At 42.5% G+C, this 18,516-nt stretch overlaps 1 protein-coding gene across 7 annotated transcripts in view; it reads right to left on the reverse strand.

Annotated features, from left to right (window-relative positions):
* The window catches only part of FBXW11 (F-box and WD repeat domain containing 11), a 131,603-nt gene extending 120,188 nt beyond the window's left edge, over positions 1-11,415 (reverse strand). For 3 of the 7 annotated variants that reach the window (XM_070357415.1, XM_070357414.1, XM_070357412.1), the window contains exon 1: positions 11,218-11,415. In XM_070357415.1, the coding sequence (XP_070213516.1) occupies positions 11,218-11,262 (45 nt within the window). In that variant the 5' untranslated portion in view covers positions 11,263-11,415. Of the gene's footprint in view, positions 1-2,511; positions 2,674-11,217 lie in introns of all 7 variants that reach the window. The other 4 variants (XM_070357418.1, XM_070357416.1, XM_070357417.1 and 1 more) reach the window with 3 other exon arrangements.
* Between the last annotated feature and the right edge of the window lie 7,101 nt (positions 11,416-18,516).

Genomic DNA, 18,516 nt, shown 5'->3' on the forward strand with positions numbered 1-18,516 from the left:
AAGCAAGGAAAATTCAACTGCCTTCTTAGAGACAAAAATGAACACAAAATGGATCCTAACAGTGATAGAAGTGCCTTAAGGAAAACAAAGAGCTTCCCAGACCTGTAAGACAAGACTGCATTCAAGCTGAATGTATTAACATGCCTAAAATGAATGCCATAATCAGAAAAGGATATGGGAAGTAAAAGCAAGCACAGAAGCTGCAAGAAGACAGAAAAATCATCCATCCTTAAAGTAAAAGATGAATGAGGTCATCTCAGTCTCAGGTCAGCAAATATATCACTTCCCTGGTCAAGTCCATGCTAACTAAACCACTTGATTGGCTTGAGTTTTCAGGTCCTTCTAACGAGTGTTTCTTATTTGAAAAACTTAAAACTGGCATGTTGAATAGGACCTAATAAGCAAATCTACCAATCAGAAAAGTTTACATTAATCACACCAACATGCACATATCATTATAAATTAATAAACTGGAATTCTGATTTTACATATCAGTCTTGTAAGTCCAACCATGGGATAAGGAGCTGGCTTTCAGCAAGCTGACAAGATTAGATTTCTAAGAGTTAAGTCCAGAATCAGACATAAGATTGAAGTTAAGTTCTAAACTGTATTTGTGGCTATTTAAATTAAAATTTTAAATCCAGTTCCTCAGTTACAGAGCGTCACATGCAGCTGGTGGCTATCATATTGAACAGCACAGATAATGAACATTTCCACGATCCAGAGAGTTCTAACTGGACAGCACTGTTCCGGAAGATAACCTTAAACTCACCCTATTGTGAGTCCTCTCAGGAAACAGCCTGGTAGACAGTCTTGGATGACTGACACAGAATCCTAGAGCTAGACTATCTTCTACAGAAGGTACAAAATAGATACTCAACAATTGTTTCCTTTCCCTTTGTAATGATTTCATGGAATCAGAATACACAATTTTAGTCTTCAGGATTTCCACCCCTCTTTTTATCACTAGATGATACTCCACAAACTTGAGGCACAGACATTAGAAGCACATTCTCTAAGCCAAACTGCCTGGATTCATATCTCATCTTTGGCGCTTACTAGATATGTGGCCTTGAATATGTTATTTAAGTACTCTAGCCTTCAGATTCCACATATGCAAAGTAGAAATAAGGGTACCGACTTCACCGGGTTCCCATGAAAATGAGTTTATACGTGCACAGTGTTTAGAACTGTGCTCAATACAGAGTAAGTGCCCAGTGTTAACTGCTACTGCTTTTACTATCAGCATCAGCATCCTGAAAGCTCTTCACTTTCCATGTGGAAACGTGAAAAATGCTCACCCAGAAGAAATATCAACAAATATAAAGGAATAAAATAAAAGAAGGATCGTAAAGCCATAGGGTCAGTCTATGATAAAGAATTTTTTTAAGATTAAAGGAAATGAGTACTCTGGAGTGCTTAAACACCAGAAAAAGTCATGAGTTTCCTGAAAATGTCTTACTTGTAAGACTGACAAACCACAGGTCAAAACTAGTCTATATAATAAGCTACCGAGCTATTTAAATAACCAATGAAAACTAAGGAGGAACTGAGAAGATACAGGTGTGAGTTCACTAGACCAAATGATACTTCCCTGTATAAAGCACATTTTGACATTTAAACGTACAGCCTCTCCTAAGTTAGCTTTAGGTTCACTTGATAAACTGACCAAAGATCTTCTAATCTTTTCATTAAGAGAGAGCATCAGATGTAAGTAAAATATCACACCCAACAGCGACCCGTCAGGTGGTCTCCAAGTGGAACCCCACAGGAGAAAACCACACCTTGCTCTAACGGTATACAGACAATATGAAAATCCTGAAGTTAAGTGCAAACTTCAGCAAATGTAGCCAGATGGAAAGAGCCAGAGCTTTGGAGACATACAGGCTCCAGCTTAGAGCCTGGCTCTGCCACTCACTAGCTGGAAGTGGCTCTGCCACTGTACTTACTGTACTTACTTAAACTCAAGAGCTTCATCTTACTGTCTGTAAAATACACACGAAGCACAGGCCATCTAAATAAGAAAAACGTGCAAAGAGCCTACAGTAGTGGCTGGTACTTAGTATATGCTCTGTAAACAGTAGCTAATTAGAGAAGACTCTCCAGCAGTCTTAAGAATAAAAGACCACTACTTTACATAGTAAAGACAAAAATTATTTTGACCAGGTAATAACTATAAATCATGAGATAATACAAAATAATCATCTGTCTCCCTTATTTTCCAACTTATTCCTCAAAAAAAGTCCCTTGTTTACTGAACTGAATTTCCTGTTAGGCTGTGACTACAAACCTTTTGGGCCTATTTAATAAAAATAACTACATTTCTTACACTGAAACAAAGTTTTGACCAGCAAATACCCAGCTAATCCACACCAAAACATAAACACTAAACATAAATATCTAACATTTTTTTCCTTTCTCTATTATATTGGAAAAAGAAGTAAAGGAATTTTAAGTTTCTCTCAATGAGTCGAGTTCTACATAAGAAAACAATACAAGGTAACTGCTTACCTGGACAATATTTTGTACTTCAGATCCACCAATCCAGAATGAATGGGGGCACTCCCTTTCAGACTAGTCTGAGAAAAGACAGCAGTCAAGCAGCTTCCAAGATTCTGTCCGTTTACTGTATCCAGCTTTCTTCAACAAAATCCCAAACATGCACTTCGGTAACTGTTGAAAGACAGAAAGCAATCCATACACCCACCATGGCACCAGTGGCAAAGGACAGCCACCAAGAAATGGAAGGAGGGGTCAACGGAGTGGTGGATCTGAAGCACAGAAAAAAGGTACAAGCCCTGAGGCTGCGGTTTCATACGAGAGGGTGTGCAGGAGCACTGCTCACCTCTGCGCTGAGAGATGGACAAGAAATTCCACAAAACAAAGAAGGAAGCACCCCTAACATTAATACTCAGTCATGACAAGTATGCAGTTTCCAAATACATGATAAAAATTTCCTCTACTATCCATATAAATTGTCCCAGATCATTCAGCTACAATGAATTTTAACCATTTCCTAAAACCATTCCTCTACAATTACAGAAACTTTGTCAGTCATAATTAATAGGGGAGGAGGCTCAAATATTTCCTAATAAAAATTTATTTAAGCACCTAACAAAAAATTTTTAAGTTTGCTACACATAAGACATCTACACATCACTCAAATCTTAAACTCTCAGCTACAATATAGGACATTTCAAAACATGTGACATAACTTTAAGAGTGAACTTCTGACTCAGTAAAGGCCAATCCCCCACAATGGCCAGTCACTGGGTACACCAGGGAAAAGAAAGAACATAATAAACAATTTACTAGATAACACCTTTAAACACATCAGCCCGGTCCACTTTATATCAACATTCTTTTATTACCATACCAACTCTTACAATTAGACTATAAATTCTAAGCAAACTACAAGGAGGACAGGAAAAGGTATTCAACAGGATGCCACAGATAAAAAGTTAAAAATCCAAAGACCGTGAAGCTGCTTGCACATACATTTGCTACTTCCTCAACTGCCATACTACTGCCAAAATGCTCCTGAAGTGACCATGATACCTGAAGGGCTACTAATGGACCAGGCCTTTTACATTCACTACTCATATTTAAAAATATGAGAAGAAAGAACTTGCTCAAAGTCCCACATCCACTAGGTGGTAGAGCCCATGTCCTTTTCATAGAATACGGTGGCCTCCAAAGTCCAAGGACCAAAAAGACCATGATTCCTGGGGCAGAAGAAACCAAGCTCTAAGCTAACTGATGTCAGAACAGAGAACCACAAAAAAACAGTAAGTATTTCAGCCTAGCTGAACTAAAATACAACTGAACTTGTTCAGCCATCCTGAGAGGGCTAACTCCCTTAATCTTGCCACTTAAAAGCACTTCAATATCAAAAACTCATGCAATTCTAAGGCTACAACATGAATTTTATACCCTTGCCCACGCAGCCTGTGTGCCTAGTGGCAAAGATGTGTCTGTGACAAAGACACAGAATCCCAACCCCAGCTGAAACCAAAGAATTCTTGAATTCCAAGATTGGTCAATATACAGTCCACAGGCAAAGACTAAAGATGTTCTGGTTTTTCATGTATTGGCAAAGCACTGAAGTGACTGAAGTACCAGTCTAAGAGTAACCTCTTCATAGCAAACAGGTAGAAATACCTTAAAACCCCCAACTTAAATCACAAACAGTAAGCGCTCAAGCCCTTCTCATTAGTCTAGAGCCTAATAAACTACAAACCCAATTTTGACAAAAAATGCTAGTGGGCTACAGCTAGTAGTTACCTGCTAGAGCAGTACAGTCTGATTTTCAAAGCATGTAACTCACTGCTACAACCAAAACACAGCCACAAACAATCTGACTAACAGACTCACTTCTGAGCTCCTGCACCATCAGGCCTTTTCTTCCATTAGCGAGTTAACTTCCCCTTCTTTCCTTCAAATAAACATTTACTGAATGCCTAATTGGTGGCAGGCCTTCCGCCAGAGAAACAAAGATTAACAGATGTCAGACCAGGATAGTAAGGATTAAGTTCTTCACGTCCTCTGCCCCTTCCTCTTTGAGTCTCCCAAGCAATCATTTCACAGAACCAAAACACATTTTATCATTAGTTCCCAAAACTGGTTAAGAGTTCTCAATTTAACTCTGAAATAATAATTACTTGGGTTCTTTTTTCTTAACAGAGTTCTCACTTAATTTTTTTTCTTCCGTGGACCAGTGGTTTGCTCTTAGAGAACAGTTTTCGATATTCATAGTACTTAGGTATTTGCACATCTCTCTATTCACAAACTTTTTTTCCACCTACATGTTAATGTCCCACAGTTTCTACTTCACAGCTTTCCATTCTGTGAAGGTCTTCATTGCTGACTAACCCTGAGAGGGAATCTCCTAAAAATGCTTCCTGCTGACATAACTGGACTCAGCAATCTTTGACTTCTGTTAATAAAATCCAGAGTAGATACCCTACTGGACTGTCAGGTCTACCTGGCTGGTGTCTCATTTGCCTACAAACTTCCTGTTAGGCAACTGTGATCAGCAGAAACTGAACTGAGGGTAACAAGCACATTCTTGACCAACAGGTTTTTCCCCTTTTGTCAACTAATTCAATGAACAACAATAGAACTCAGGAGGAAATCTTGTATCCAGTCACCGCTTACTCTGTTAAAGGTCAAAATCACCAGCAAACAAGAATAAGAATTTAAAAATTCTAATTTCCTTGGCTAAACTAAATTGATCAAACATAAATCACTATGCTCAATGTTAGTATGAACAATTACCAGTCTCCTTCTACCAGGAAACGTAAAACAGGGTTAAAGTGGGTTCTCTCCGTAACAGTACAGGTCTAATTATGTCTAATTGGTAGTTCTTAGTAATTGAAAGAGTATTTCCCAGATTTCCAAGGCAGTATTGACTCTGTATGATTTCATCATTTTCCCCAAAGAAGCCTCATTAAATGCATGGCTAAAAGCAACTGAATTTTAGGCCTCTGCAAAGCTTCACAATTAAGTACATGCACACATCAGGGACAAAAACTAAAACTTTTCTCACACCATCTGTCTTGACTGTACTTGACAAAATACGGTCCCTGTACTTGCGGGGAGAGTTAGCTTGGCAGACAGTTGCTGAGAGACAAGTCTTTGCAAGGTCCTTTCACATACATCTCTCATAATCCTCCCAACACTGAAGCGATACCTGCATTTTTTTTTATTTTTACACACAGTGAAATCTTACCAGAGAAAGGTTAACTTTCTTCAGGTCACACAGCCAGCAAGTGAGAGTTATGATACAAACTCAGGTGTTTCACCCTAGAGCCCATGCCCTTTATGTTAAATCATGTGTCTCTAAGGTCACAGGTCCTTAGAACTTATCACCATTTGGCAAGTTCACATCAACAGATATAAAAGGAATTTGGTTTCCTCAATATTCTGCTATCACCCACGCTCTGGGATGTATATAATTCAATTTGTATATGTTTAAGAGTCTGTAAATAATGGTTAAAATGTCCATGAACAGAAGTTTGTGCAACACATACCACCCTTCTTTTCCCTTTAGCAGTCTTTCTCCCCTATCTATCCCCACTTGTCTTAAGAATTATCAAACAGAAATGTTAAAAAGGTTTCATAGCATGAAAAAAAAATCTAACATTAATTTAAATCAATATCTATTGCACACCCAAGCGCTAAACATAGTGAAGGATTCAAAGGACAATCAGCTTTAGACATGATCAAACTTCCATGATACACAGGAAGGTCTGGTAAGTCCCATATGCATTAGGAACAAGTCATTATGAGAATTAGTGATATAGGTGAGAATTTCCAGAAAAGAGGATGGCTAAGATACAGGCAGACAGCAATAACCCAAGTAAGCAACCAACAGGAAAGCTCAACTCAACATTTACTGAACACCTTCTACAAGAAGGCGCTGTTGAGGAGTTTATCATTTAACAGGGGACACAAACGGGAAACTCTAATACAAGCGCAGAAGATGCCAAGTGCCACAGGATAAATCCAAAGTGCCAGCACTCATTCATTTAACGATGATTATCATGTAGGCATTGCTATCGATATAAAAACAAAATTATATCTGCCACCATAATAGAAATTGACATCTAGAAGAGGTATCTAAGTTGTGTTCTGAGAGGAGAGAAGAGGACGTTATCAACATGGGTGGAAGAGAGGATTGCTGAGATCTCACCTAAATCAATTTGGCTGGAGAGCTATTAGGTCCTTCCCATTAATATCAGTAGCCTGAGACACGGGCTTAGGTCAGTTCATATCAGTGCTGACAAAGGAAATCTGAAGAACAATGGTCCTCCACACTTTGGCTGGAATATAGAATAAGTGAGGAATGTGAGAAGAAAAAGCTGGAAGGGAGGCAGGAATCTGAATAGTGAGGACTTCAAATGCTTTCTTTCCCTTTAACTGTAAATATCACCAGGTGGAAGCCAAGATCCCAGGCTCCTCACAGCGCAGGAAAGTCTGTTTCTAAAATTCATAGGAACAAACATAACTACTCAGAGGAATACACGTGCTGTTCTGTAAACCTATGAAATGGGCTAGCAATCCTCCTGTGCTACAGAGCTCTCTCGGTTTCCAGGAGACAGCAGTCAGGGGCCAAGAGTGCCAAGACGTGCGAGCAGGCTCAGGTTTATCCTTATCAAATCTGAAAGGACATCTAACCTACTCCAAAATCAGGACTAAAAATTGATAATATTTGAGCCACAAGCCTCTTGAGGCCAGTCAGTGAGGTCTATAAATAGCACGTGATTTATTTCATTTGGACCCTACTTAAGCCTTTGTCTATTTCATCTGCATTTGGTAAAGCAGCACAGGGCTAGAGGCAATGAGGATAAGTGATGGTGACAAAGACCCAATTTTTTAAAGGCGCCACTAAACAATCCCACTATTTCACTTAGAAAGCCAAAGACTAGAAGGGGGCAGGGGGAGAGATGTAAAAAGAACAAAAGATAATTACTTCCAATAATGTCATTTAGTTTCTTTCATCTCTTTGGTCTTGTGGCCTGTCTGTACTTCAACAGCTCTAAAAATAGATTTGATATTATAAGTTCTTAATGAGATCCAATGTATTTTACCCATGTTACTACATTCAACAAGTAATATAGCCATTCAGAGGTAACCAGAAGGGAAATGATTCACTTAAGCCAAGAAGTGAACCAAGCAGCTAACAACAGAGGATAAACTGCCCATTACTTGAGTAAAGGGGGTAAAGGGTACTCTCACACCCACAGAGGAGGCAGGATTACCCTTCCCAAACCTTTAACATTAACTTTTGCTATTTTCTAACAGGCAGGCCTAATGATCATTTCTTCCAATTAGCAGGTCTGAGAATGCTTTCTAGTAATAAGGGCCTGAGCACAACTTATACTTCTAATTCAAGCATTAAATATCATGTGATACATAATGCAGCTTTCATTCTTCCCAGTGAAGTCCACCACACTAGACAAAGCCTGGTGAACTTCTGTGTATTTCCAAATGGTTTACTCCTTGTCTAGCTCAGTAATATTAAGGCTAATTAAAACCAAAGTTGGTGACGGAGAGAGAAGCCCGGAGTGCTGCAGTCCATGGTGTTGCAAAGAGTCGGACATGACTGAGCAACTGAACTGAAAACCAGAGTCAGAAGTTTAAGAAGCAGTCCCACAAACTAGGTATGTATTGGGCCAATATAAGGCCATGAAAGTCATCTGATGGTTAAATTATTCACCATCAGGAATTATAAATTCAGTTGTCTCAATCAAGAGTTTACAGTCTATATTAAAGACTGAATCCTACCTACGAGGTAGGTCAGCTGGAGAGGCACTTTTTGTGAACCTGGTCACAGGCAGGCGTAGGAGTAACAACGGGGGTTATATTTTGAATATTTAATTATTCTATCACCAGTTTTATTTCCTAGGAAACTCAAAAAGTGCAAGAAAAAAAGGAAGGAGGAATCAAAATCAAAGAAAGTAGAGGGATGAAGATTAAGAAATTGGTGAAACCCTGTTTCCTTTCTTTGATAGAGCACCCTCTGGAATACCAATTTAAAGTTACCCTGTTAACCATTAAGTACCGAACTGGTACAGGCAGCACAATCACAAATATTTGAGTACTGAAGCTGACTCATAAAAATCTAAAAATATTTCATGCTTTAGGCTTTCAAAATACCGTCAGTTTAACCCCTTCCACTCCTTTCATCATGTTATTTTGAAACCAGTGTAAAAAGTGTTTTTAATCTAGTTCTGGAAACTGTAATTAAAATGCAGTGAATACAGAAAGCCACGTGCAATTAGATTTTAAGGCATTATCATTCCTACTCCTGATCCTGGATTTATTAAATCAGTTGTTAAGTATCTGTGCTATCTATAACACTAAAATAAATACATATATGTTTACGAAACAGATGCGTAAGAGTCTTAACTGGTAGCCCTTTGAGGGAATATCACAATCCGTATATGAAAAGCCACTTTTAAAACTGATCCAGATGATTACCTGATTAAGTCTTCTCTGTTAAATTTTCTAAGAATTCCACTTAATAATGTCCCTGAAAAGTCTGAAATATCTTTTCAGATCAGACAAGTACAATCATGTAAAATCAAAACACACAGAAAGCCAGTTATATTTAGGAAGAATTTTTTTTTTCCATATCCATTCAAAGACATTAAATGGATTACACTGTACTTTAATTCTTTTGAAAAAAACATTCTACTTATTTTATTTTAGGCTGCACTGTGCAGCTTGTGGATTCTTAGTTTCCTGACCAGGGATAGAACCAGGGCCCTCCGCAGTGAGTTCTACCCACTGGACCACCAGGGAAGTCCCTAGTTATTTTTTAAATGAATGAAAATGGAAGGAGAATTTAACAGCCAATTTCAAAGAGATACCAAGTTACAATTTTTTGCTATGTCCTACTTCTCCTGTTGTAAGTACAAGTATTGTACATATGTAAGAATATGTACTATGTACTATATGTGTAATTCCATTAGGATATTTTACCAAAATAATCCCTACAAAATTTGCAGAATATCAAAAGCTTGATTACAAAAGTTTGATAAGTTGTACTGACAAGTTACCTAATAAGTGAAAATCAAATAAAAACTCGTATCAGTATCCCTTAGAAAGCAACCACACGTGTGCTCGCGTGCGCACACACACACACACACACACACACACACACAAATCAGAAACTACCAGAGCTTTTTTTTGCCCTCTAATTTCCAAGACTGCTGGAGAAGTGCAGTGAATTATGCAAAGGACAGCAAATATTAAGCTGCCTCTGTATTTACGCTACTGTACTTCCATTTTTAAAACATGCATATCAACTCCCCAGACACCATCATCCACAGAAACCATGCAGCTATCCAGCAGACTTTCAGTGTCACCATTTATTATTTATAGCATTAAATGGGGGAAGTAGCTCTGATGTCACCGACCCTACCCAGTGGAATCACTGACTCAATAAACATTTTCACACTGGAGAAAATCTGGCTAGGAAAACATTCTGCTGTCTTAAGTAGATTCTTTCATCTTTCTTCTCAACCCTAGGGTAGAAGAGCTTACTGTTTGGAGAGATACAAAGGCACTGTCAAGGTTTCCACAGGAAGAAAACCTGGGCATGTTCATTTGCTGAGGCAAAGACTTCCCCCTCCCAACTCTCCAGAGCCCAGTTTGATTTCCCTAATGTTCAAACTGGCAGTAACAGCTGCCATATTCTACTTTTGCGCCAAATCATCCACCAAGTAGCAAATTTTTCGTTTCCACTAGCCACTCTCTCGTGGTCCTGTTTCTAAAAACCCATTCTGGATCCAAGTCCTAAGGCGGAAGGGGGCTGGGGTGTTGGTGGGTTCAGGGAGTCTGGCCTGGCTACCAAAGGTTTCTAAACAGAAGAGAGATCGCTTCCCCTGGGCCGTAGGCTCCCCCTCTCCTTTTTTTTCTAGAAGAAAGAACTGGCGGCAGTGATGAGGACAGCCCCTCCCCCCTCCCCCCCAATTTCCCAAAGCAGCTGAGGAAAACGTGAAGTTACAGTTTCTCTTTCCAGGGAGATGGAATCCAGAGTACCTAGGGCCTTGCTCTGCAAACATCTCTTTCGGCCGAGTAGGAAACCCTTTGTCCGAGAAGCCGGACACCACAGGGGGCCGGGAAAGAGGCCCCTTTTCGGTCACAGCCTCCAACCCCAGAGCTCTCCACCTCCTCCCCTATAGGGCCGATGCCGGCACCAATACAGCCCTAGGTCGAGACGAGGGTGCTGAGACCCCTTCCGGGATGCGGAGGCCACGGCCCTGTCGATCTACTCTGTACCCTCTCCCATCACCATCTCACTCGGCCTGAGTGGGGCTGGCAAGAGCGATGCAGGCCTGGGCTGGAGAAACAGGGAAGAATAAAAAAATACCTTCTAAAGGGGGAACGGGATGCTAGAGTGAGTGTGAGCTAAGGCCACAGCCTGAGCGAGCGAGGGTCGTTCGAGGGACGGGCCCGGAGATAGAAGGGAGGGAGGGTGGGAGGAAAACCGAGTGGCATGGAGGGGGCCGGGCCAGGTCCGGCCTGCGAGCTCGAGGGATCCGGAGGAACCGCGCCGGGCCAGAGGCCAGGCAAGGCGGGGGGCCCAGGTCCGGGCCGAGGCAGCAGGGAAGGGCCAAGGCTGGCCTCGCGCCGGACGTTGAGGTGGGCAGGCCCGCCCGGGGCCGGTAGGACGGAAGAACGGACGGTCCAGCGGGCCGCACTCACCATGAGCTCGATGGTCTTGTCCTCAATCACCGAGTCGGGCTCCATGGCGGCCCCGGCGGCCCCGCCTCGCTCTCCCCGCGCAGCAGCGAACGGCCCGGGCGGAGGAGGCGACGGCGGAGGCGGCAGAGGCGGAGGCGGCTCTCGCACCCACTCTCGCTGCCAGCCCGCCCGGGCCGCCGGCAGCTCCGCCCTCCCCTTCGGCGAACGCAGTACGCAGAGCGAGGACTACAGCTCCCGGCAGGCGCCGCGGGCCCCGCAGAGCGTTGTGGGGACCAGAGTCCGACAGCAGGCCACTCTCTCCCAGCTGCTCGAAGCGGAATTCAGAGCGGAGAGCAGCATTGGACTGTGAATGCGAGACTTGCAAACCTGAAGACTTAAGGGCTCTCTCAAAGTAGGGCCTGGGCAGCGCCCCAACTACATGTCCCAGAAAGCCCTGCTCTCGGGTTCTCCTTCCGGCTACCTTCCCCCGACTTCCTGGCAGCCCGAGGCTACCCGGACCGGCACCGAAACTCCGAGGCAACTCTTCACTTGTCAGAGATACTGCGACCGATTTCCGCACATGCGCGTTCGATGTCTGCAGCGCCCACTCGACGCTGAAGTAGCGGCGCTGCTGATCCGCTAGCGTTTAGGATAGGGTGAGGTGTGGGCGACAGGTGGGTTCGACGTGCGACAGGGAGGGGGTGGTCGTGGGGCTCAGGCGTGGGAGAGCGGCCAACGAACGGGAGGATCTCAGGCAGACGGGTAGGCTCTGACAGTAGAGGCGTCCTAGAAGTGAGTGTTAGGAAAGTTAGTAGGGGAAGAGAAGGTTTATGGTCTATATGCACCACGTACCGGGAGGAACTGAGAAATGAAAGGGAATCTGTGTATATTGAGCCCCTTTAATTCATTTGTTCAGAAAATACGTTTTTAAACTTCCAGCCTCTGCTGGGTACCAGTGTGGGCACTGGAAATTCAACTCTGAACCTTACAGACAAGGCCTCTCTGCTCAAGGAGCTTAATTCCAGTGAGGGGAAGACAGGCATTAATCGCAGGAGTGACAGGTGCTAAGAAGGAATACAGCTGGAGACGCCTTCCAGTGAATTCTGCCTTCAGCTCTGTGTGAACTTTGTCAAGTCTGTCAGTACCTCTAACCAAAGGGGAGCGAGGGCACACCGATAGCTGAGCAAGTTGAGTTTACTACTGGGTGCAGGAAGGGAGGACACATACCGTGAAGAACTGTAGAGCATCTCAGAAGGAGTTGTCAGGTGGTTTGGAAGAGGGTTTAAGGAAGTGGGGCTTTATTCTGGATAAGATGCTGTCAGGAAGTGGGGAAATTCTCTGGGTATCCCAATAAACCTTACCTAGAAAGAAGGAATGCTAGAATGAGTCTAAAACTCTAATTGGTAGAGAAGCAGGAGTCCCTCATTAGCCAGGTTGGGGGATGTTTGGTCATTTTTTATGGTTTGGACAATGTATATGTTTTATCTGTATTCAAATGTAATTAAGGAGTGGTATTGCTTTTGTATTGATCTGTCATGGTCACAGAATGGCTTTGTCTAACGTTAATTGTTCTGTGAAATTATATTTAACAGAGGAACACAAAGCCTAGCTAAGACGGCCACATTTATCATCTAATTGCATCACTACCCGTCCAATTGTATCAGGCTGGCTTCCAAATGTCAGCCTTTCTCAAGTGTTTTGCGTTCTCTGCACCTGTAAAGTGAAGGAACTAGATGACCTAGAAATCGTTCCATTTCCAAGGATTAAGTTATTAGAGTAATTTATATGCAGGCAGGACACAGTGTAAAGTTCTGTGCAGGTAGATTTTGAGTTTCATAGTCCTTATCTGCTGCTTTCCACTGAAGGAACTGAAAGAGCACAGAATTAGAAAGTTATTGCTGCTAACTTGGTGTCTTATTTTCACTGTACCCTTTGCCTCTCTGAGCCTTGAGACGTTCATTAGTAGAATAAAGGGGTTAAAATAAATGACCTCTGTTTCAGTTACATATTGCATCTTACAAACCACTTCCAAGACATAGTATTTTTTTTAACTTTACAATATTGTATTGGTTTTGCCATATATCGAAATGAATCCGCCACAGGTATACGTGTGTTCCCCATCCTGAACCCTCCTCCCTCCTCCCTCCCCATACCATCCCTCTGAGTTGTCCCTTTGCACCAGCCCCAAAGCATCCAGTATCGCGCATGGAACCTGGACTGGCGACTCGTTTCATATATGGTATTATACATATTTCAATGCCATTCTCCCAAATCATCCCACCCTCTCCCTTTCCCACAGAGTCCAAAAGACTGTTCTATACATCAGTGTCTCTTTTGCTGTCTCACACACAGGGTTATCGTTACCATCTTTCTAAAGTCCATATATATGCATTAGTATACTGTATTGGTGTTTTTCTTTCTGGCTTACTTCACTCTGTATAATAGGCTCCAGTTTCATCTACCTCATTAGAACTGATTCAAATGTATTCTTTTTAATGGCTGAGTAATACTCCATTGTGTATATGTACCACAGCTTTCTTATCCATTCATCTGCTGATGGACATCTAGGTTGCTTCCATAAGACATAGTAGTTTAAAATAACAGCGCTTTATTATTATTTACATTGTGTGGGTTAACTGGACTCAGCTGAGCCTACGTAGTTTAAGCTGCGGTTACTCATGGGAACGCAATCAGCTGAGAGCTCATCAAAACAGTTTCTCATCCTCCAGGGCCTCTCTTTACCAGCTTCTTACCATTCAGGCTTTTGTATGGTGACTAGCTTCCAAGAGGACAAGCCCCAGTGAGCAAATGCTTACCAAGATTTGGTTGCCCACATTCCATTGGCTAAGACCAGCCAGATGGCCAAGCCCAGAGTCAGCGTGGAAAGGGCCTATACAAGGTTGTGAATTCAGAGGCATGGTTCACTGGGGCCCACTAATGTAACAGCCAATCAAGACCTTTAAAATATCAGCACTTGCCACAGGAGCTAGCAAAGGGCTAGGGTCGGAATCACAAACTAAATATGAACCCCCATTATATATGTTTGTCCTGCACTTTTTTATTGTTTCAAGTTAACAGTTCCACATTTTCAAATCTGAATTTCTAACTTGTCTTGAAAAATTAGATTATCTGGTTGTATTGGATCTGCATGGCAGCAATATGCAGGGGTTAAATAGAATTGGGGCTTCCTAGGAAGGAAAGTTGGAGAAGGCAATGGCAACCCACTCCAGTACTCTTGGCTGGAAAATCCCATGGACGGAGGGGCCTGGTGGGCTGCAGTCCATGCAGTCGCTAGGAGTCCCACACGATTGAGCGACTTCACTTTCACTTTTCACTTTCATGCATTGGAGAAGGAAATGGCAACCCACTCCAGTGTTCTTGCCTGGAGAATCCCAGGGACGGGGGAGCCTGGTGGGCTGCCATCTATGGGGTTGCACAGAGTCAGACACGACTAAAGCGACTTAGCAGCAACAGCAGGAAGGAAAATTATGACCAACCTAGATAGCATATTAAAAAGCAGAGACATTACTTTGCCAACAAAGGTCCATCTAGTCAAGGCTATGGTTTTTCCAGTAGTCATGTATGGTTGTGAGAGTTGGATTGTGAAGAAAGCTGAGCGCCGAAGAATTGATGCTTTTGAACTGTGGTGTTGGAGAAGACTCTTGAGAGTCCCTTGGACTGCAAGGAGATCCAACCAGTCCAACCTAAAGGAGATCAGTCCTGGGTGTTCACTGGAAGGAATGATGCTGAAGCTGAAACTCCAATACTTTGCTACCTCACGCAAAGAGTTGACTCATTGGAAAAGACCCTGATGCTGGGAAGGATTGGGGACAGGAGGAGAAGGGGACGACAGAGGATGAGATGGCTGAATGGCATCACTGACTTGATGGTCATGAGTTTGGGTAAACTCCAGGAGTTGGTGATGGACAGGGAGGCCTGGCATGCTACGATTCATGGGGTCACAGAGAGTCGGACATGACTGAGCAACTGAACTGAACTGAGGTGGCTCTAGTGGTAAACAGCCTTCTTGCCAATACAGGGGACCTACAAGATGCAGTTTCCATCCCTGGGTCAGGAAGATCCCCTGGGAAATGGCAACCGACTCCAATATTCTTGCCTGGGAAATCCTATGGACAGAGGAGCTTGGCAGGCTATAGTCCATAGGGTTGCAAAGAGTCAGACACGACTGAAGCAACTTAGCACACTTGCACGTGAATAGCAATTACCTTCTTTATGTAAAGCATGAACTCTATAGATTGCCAGTGTTACCACTGCTCCCTGTTGCCTTATTTCTGCATGCTTTACTTGTTTAAGTTGTACACTTAACCCGTATAGATATTTGAGTTTGAAACCCTGGGCGTTGGAACTGTAATGGAGATAACTCAAGGTTTCTATCCTTTTATGAAAACCATATCCCACCTTAAGAGGAAAAAAATACTAATATTATTGGGTCAGATTCTAGGAGCTCAGTGAGATGAAAAAGTTGTGTATATGATAGAAATCATTCCCAAGCTATATAAGAGGCAAGCTGAGCCAAGACCTATCACTGTGCTCTTTCCTCAAACAAGAACTCAGGTACTTACATATTTTTTTATTTCTTCAGGCTTGATGGCAACTGGCAAGTAGATTTGTCATAGACAATGGCAGAAGACCTTGGGGTTTATATGACATGCCCAAAACAAACTGATACAGGTCCATGATCCCTCAGCCAAAACCTTGAGGTCCAGATATGCTTCAATATTCAGAATTGTTCAGATTCTACAAAGGCAGTGTGATGTACATACTGTATATATAACATGATACTCCCAAGGGGTCTCGGACAGCATTTCATAATCAAATACATGCATTTTTCTGTAGCAGAACCTGTAAGTGCCTATTAGCAATTTATAGCCTCTCAGTTCCAAATCCACCCTTCCTTTCCATGATTTGAAATACTGGAGTGGGACCTTGTAAATATTTGCCAGCTGACAGTGCTTAACTTTGTCAATAGAGAGCCCTAGAGGGAAACAGCCAAATGAAGGGTCTTCTCTTCCCTGTTCCAGAATAGTCTTTTCCTTCTTGCCTTTGTGGCACAGCAGCAAATGTGGCACAGAACCCACGCAGAACCCACGCACACGCGTGTGGTGGGAACATCCAGAGAATGCTTGCAGTGAGTTCAGGGGCACCTTAGCAGGCACTTTCCTACTTACCAGCCCCAACCTGTAGCACCTCAGCAAACTTCACCATCCAGCGGGCCATAACTGTCCTCTCTCTAGTAAGGTTTGAATCTCATCCGAGCAGTGGGGGTGGGAGGATTCTTCCAAGTCTCTTCCTTCCCTTGAGTACTCTGCCTCAGTCTCAAAGGTAGTGGCTTCTCCCTGTAACTGCTACTTCTGTATTTTTCGGAGTTGTCTTTACTCCAATACCCTGTTACTAGTTAATTATTTTTTACATTAAATTTACCCAAAAGAGAGTATGGCAGATGTGAGGGTGTGTGATTTCCAAGACTAGGTCATGAGAGTTGTGGGTTCTTCCTTGCTCCCTCTATCTTGGATTACTCACTGTGGAGGTAGCAAGCTGCCGTGTCATGATGACACTTAAGCAGCCTTCCGTAACATCCGTGTGGTAAGGAACTGAGGCCACCTGCCAAAAGCCAGCTCTACCTTTCCAGACCTGTGAGTAAGCCGTCTTGGAAGCTGTCTCCTCCCACCCCATTGGTCCTTTAGATGACTAGTCCCATTCGAAACTTGACCTCGTGAGAGACCCTGAGCCAAGACCCACCCATCCAAGCCATTCCTCAACTTCTGCCCCGCAGAGGCTGTGTGAGATAATAAATGTTTCTTATTTTAAGCTGCTAAATTTTTAGATAATTTGATATGCAGCAACAGAAAGCTGAGAGTTACCCATCCCCCCAAAAAGAGTTGGTTCAAATACTGAACTTGGTGAGTTCTCTTGTAATCAAGGCACCATAAACCCTTGGTAGGGCTTTGTGTTTTGCCTTTTCTTATGAATACTTCTGAAGGTAAAGAGTGGTACTTTAAAATGGTATATTTTGATCTGTGCTGACTTTTCTGAATTCAAATACATTGTAAAGGATAGTACAGTGAAATTTTGACTTAACTCATTCCCAACTAATGTAAAGAACAAAATTTTCTTGAAGAAGAATCTTGTGAAACCAAAGGAAAAAGAATGTTGGGAAGTATTGAAGATAGGAGCCCCTTATTTTATCCACATGACAAGGTTCTATGCCTTATCCATCTATGTATAGAATCTAGAAAAAAAGATAGTTGTCATGATATCCATGCTGCTGCTGCTAAGTCGCTTCAGATGTGTCTGACTCTGTGTGGCCCCATATGAGTACATTTATTTGAACAGGAAAGACAAAGCCATACTTTTTCTAACTTGGCTGACTGGTTTGATAGCACCACTAATAGATGTTACTAATAGAGAGGTAAATCTTTAGTTCTGTAATTTTTAGGAAGATACATTTAAAGCACATAAGGAAAAACACTTCATCAATTAATTTACTGGCAAATGTATTGAAATTAACATTTGTATCTTCCCCACCAATTTTTTTAACTTATCAAGTTACATAAGACCTCCAAGTGAAAGGGTGAGAAAAGGTGTAGAGTGGAGTACACTGTGCCACCATGGCAAATTAACTGTGTGTCATTCAGAATTCAATCAGGAAACAGAACCAGCAAGATGATTACTAAGGGGCTTTTTGTGCAAGATGGCCTCACATAATTGTCCAGTTTAGTTCAGCAATCTCTGTAAGGTTGCAGTTTTTGTGTTGATGCTGGATTTTCAAGTCTACAGGGCAGGCAGTCAAGACAAGAAGACAGATATAAGGTTGGGGAGAGCAGGCATGAAAAGTCAGACAAAACCTGTGTCAGTTCTCACTGCCCTGACCTTGGTGGTATATGTCTTGCAGAGCCTGCAGCCCTTTGTCAGGGAACTGAACACACACATCTGCCCAGGAATTGGAGAAACTAGAGGAGTCTCTAGAGGAAGGTGGAGTGATTACAGACCCAGCTATTCCTCACATGAAGGAGGTGAGTGAGCAAGCAGATCAGTGACAGTGTATGTGGGCTACAAAATGACTACAGTTTCACTTCCACCTTCCAAATCCTGGCATCTGGTGGCTCACCCTGATCAGAACCATATAGGAACAGAATTTGGAGAAATGTAGTTTAGCTTAGTCAAACTGAGATGTTACTCAGCTTCCGCATCCTGGAAACATAGTGGCATCATATATAAGTCTTGTTCATACAAGATCTAATGGAGTCAGCTAGCCTTGCATCCTATATTACTGTACGCCATCTAGAATCCATGGTCTCT

The sequence above is a fragment of the Bos mutus genome, chromosome 20 (genome assembly GCF_027580195.1).
Source record: "Bos mutus isolate GX-2022 chromosome 20, NWIPB_WYAK_1.1, whole genome shotgun sequence".
NCBI lineage: Eukaryota > Metazoa > Chordata > Mammalia > Artiodactyla > Bovidae > Bos > Bos mutus.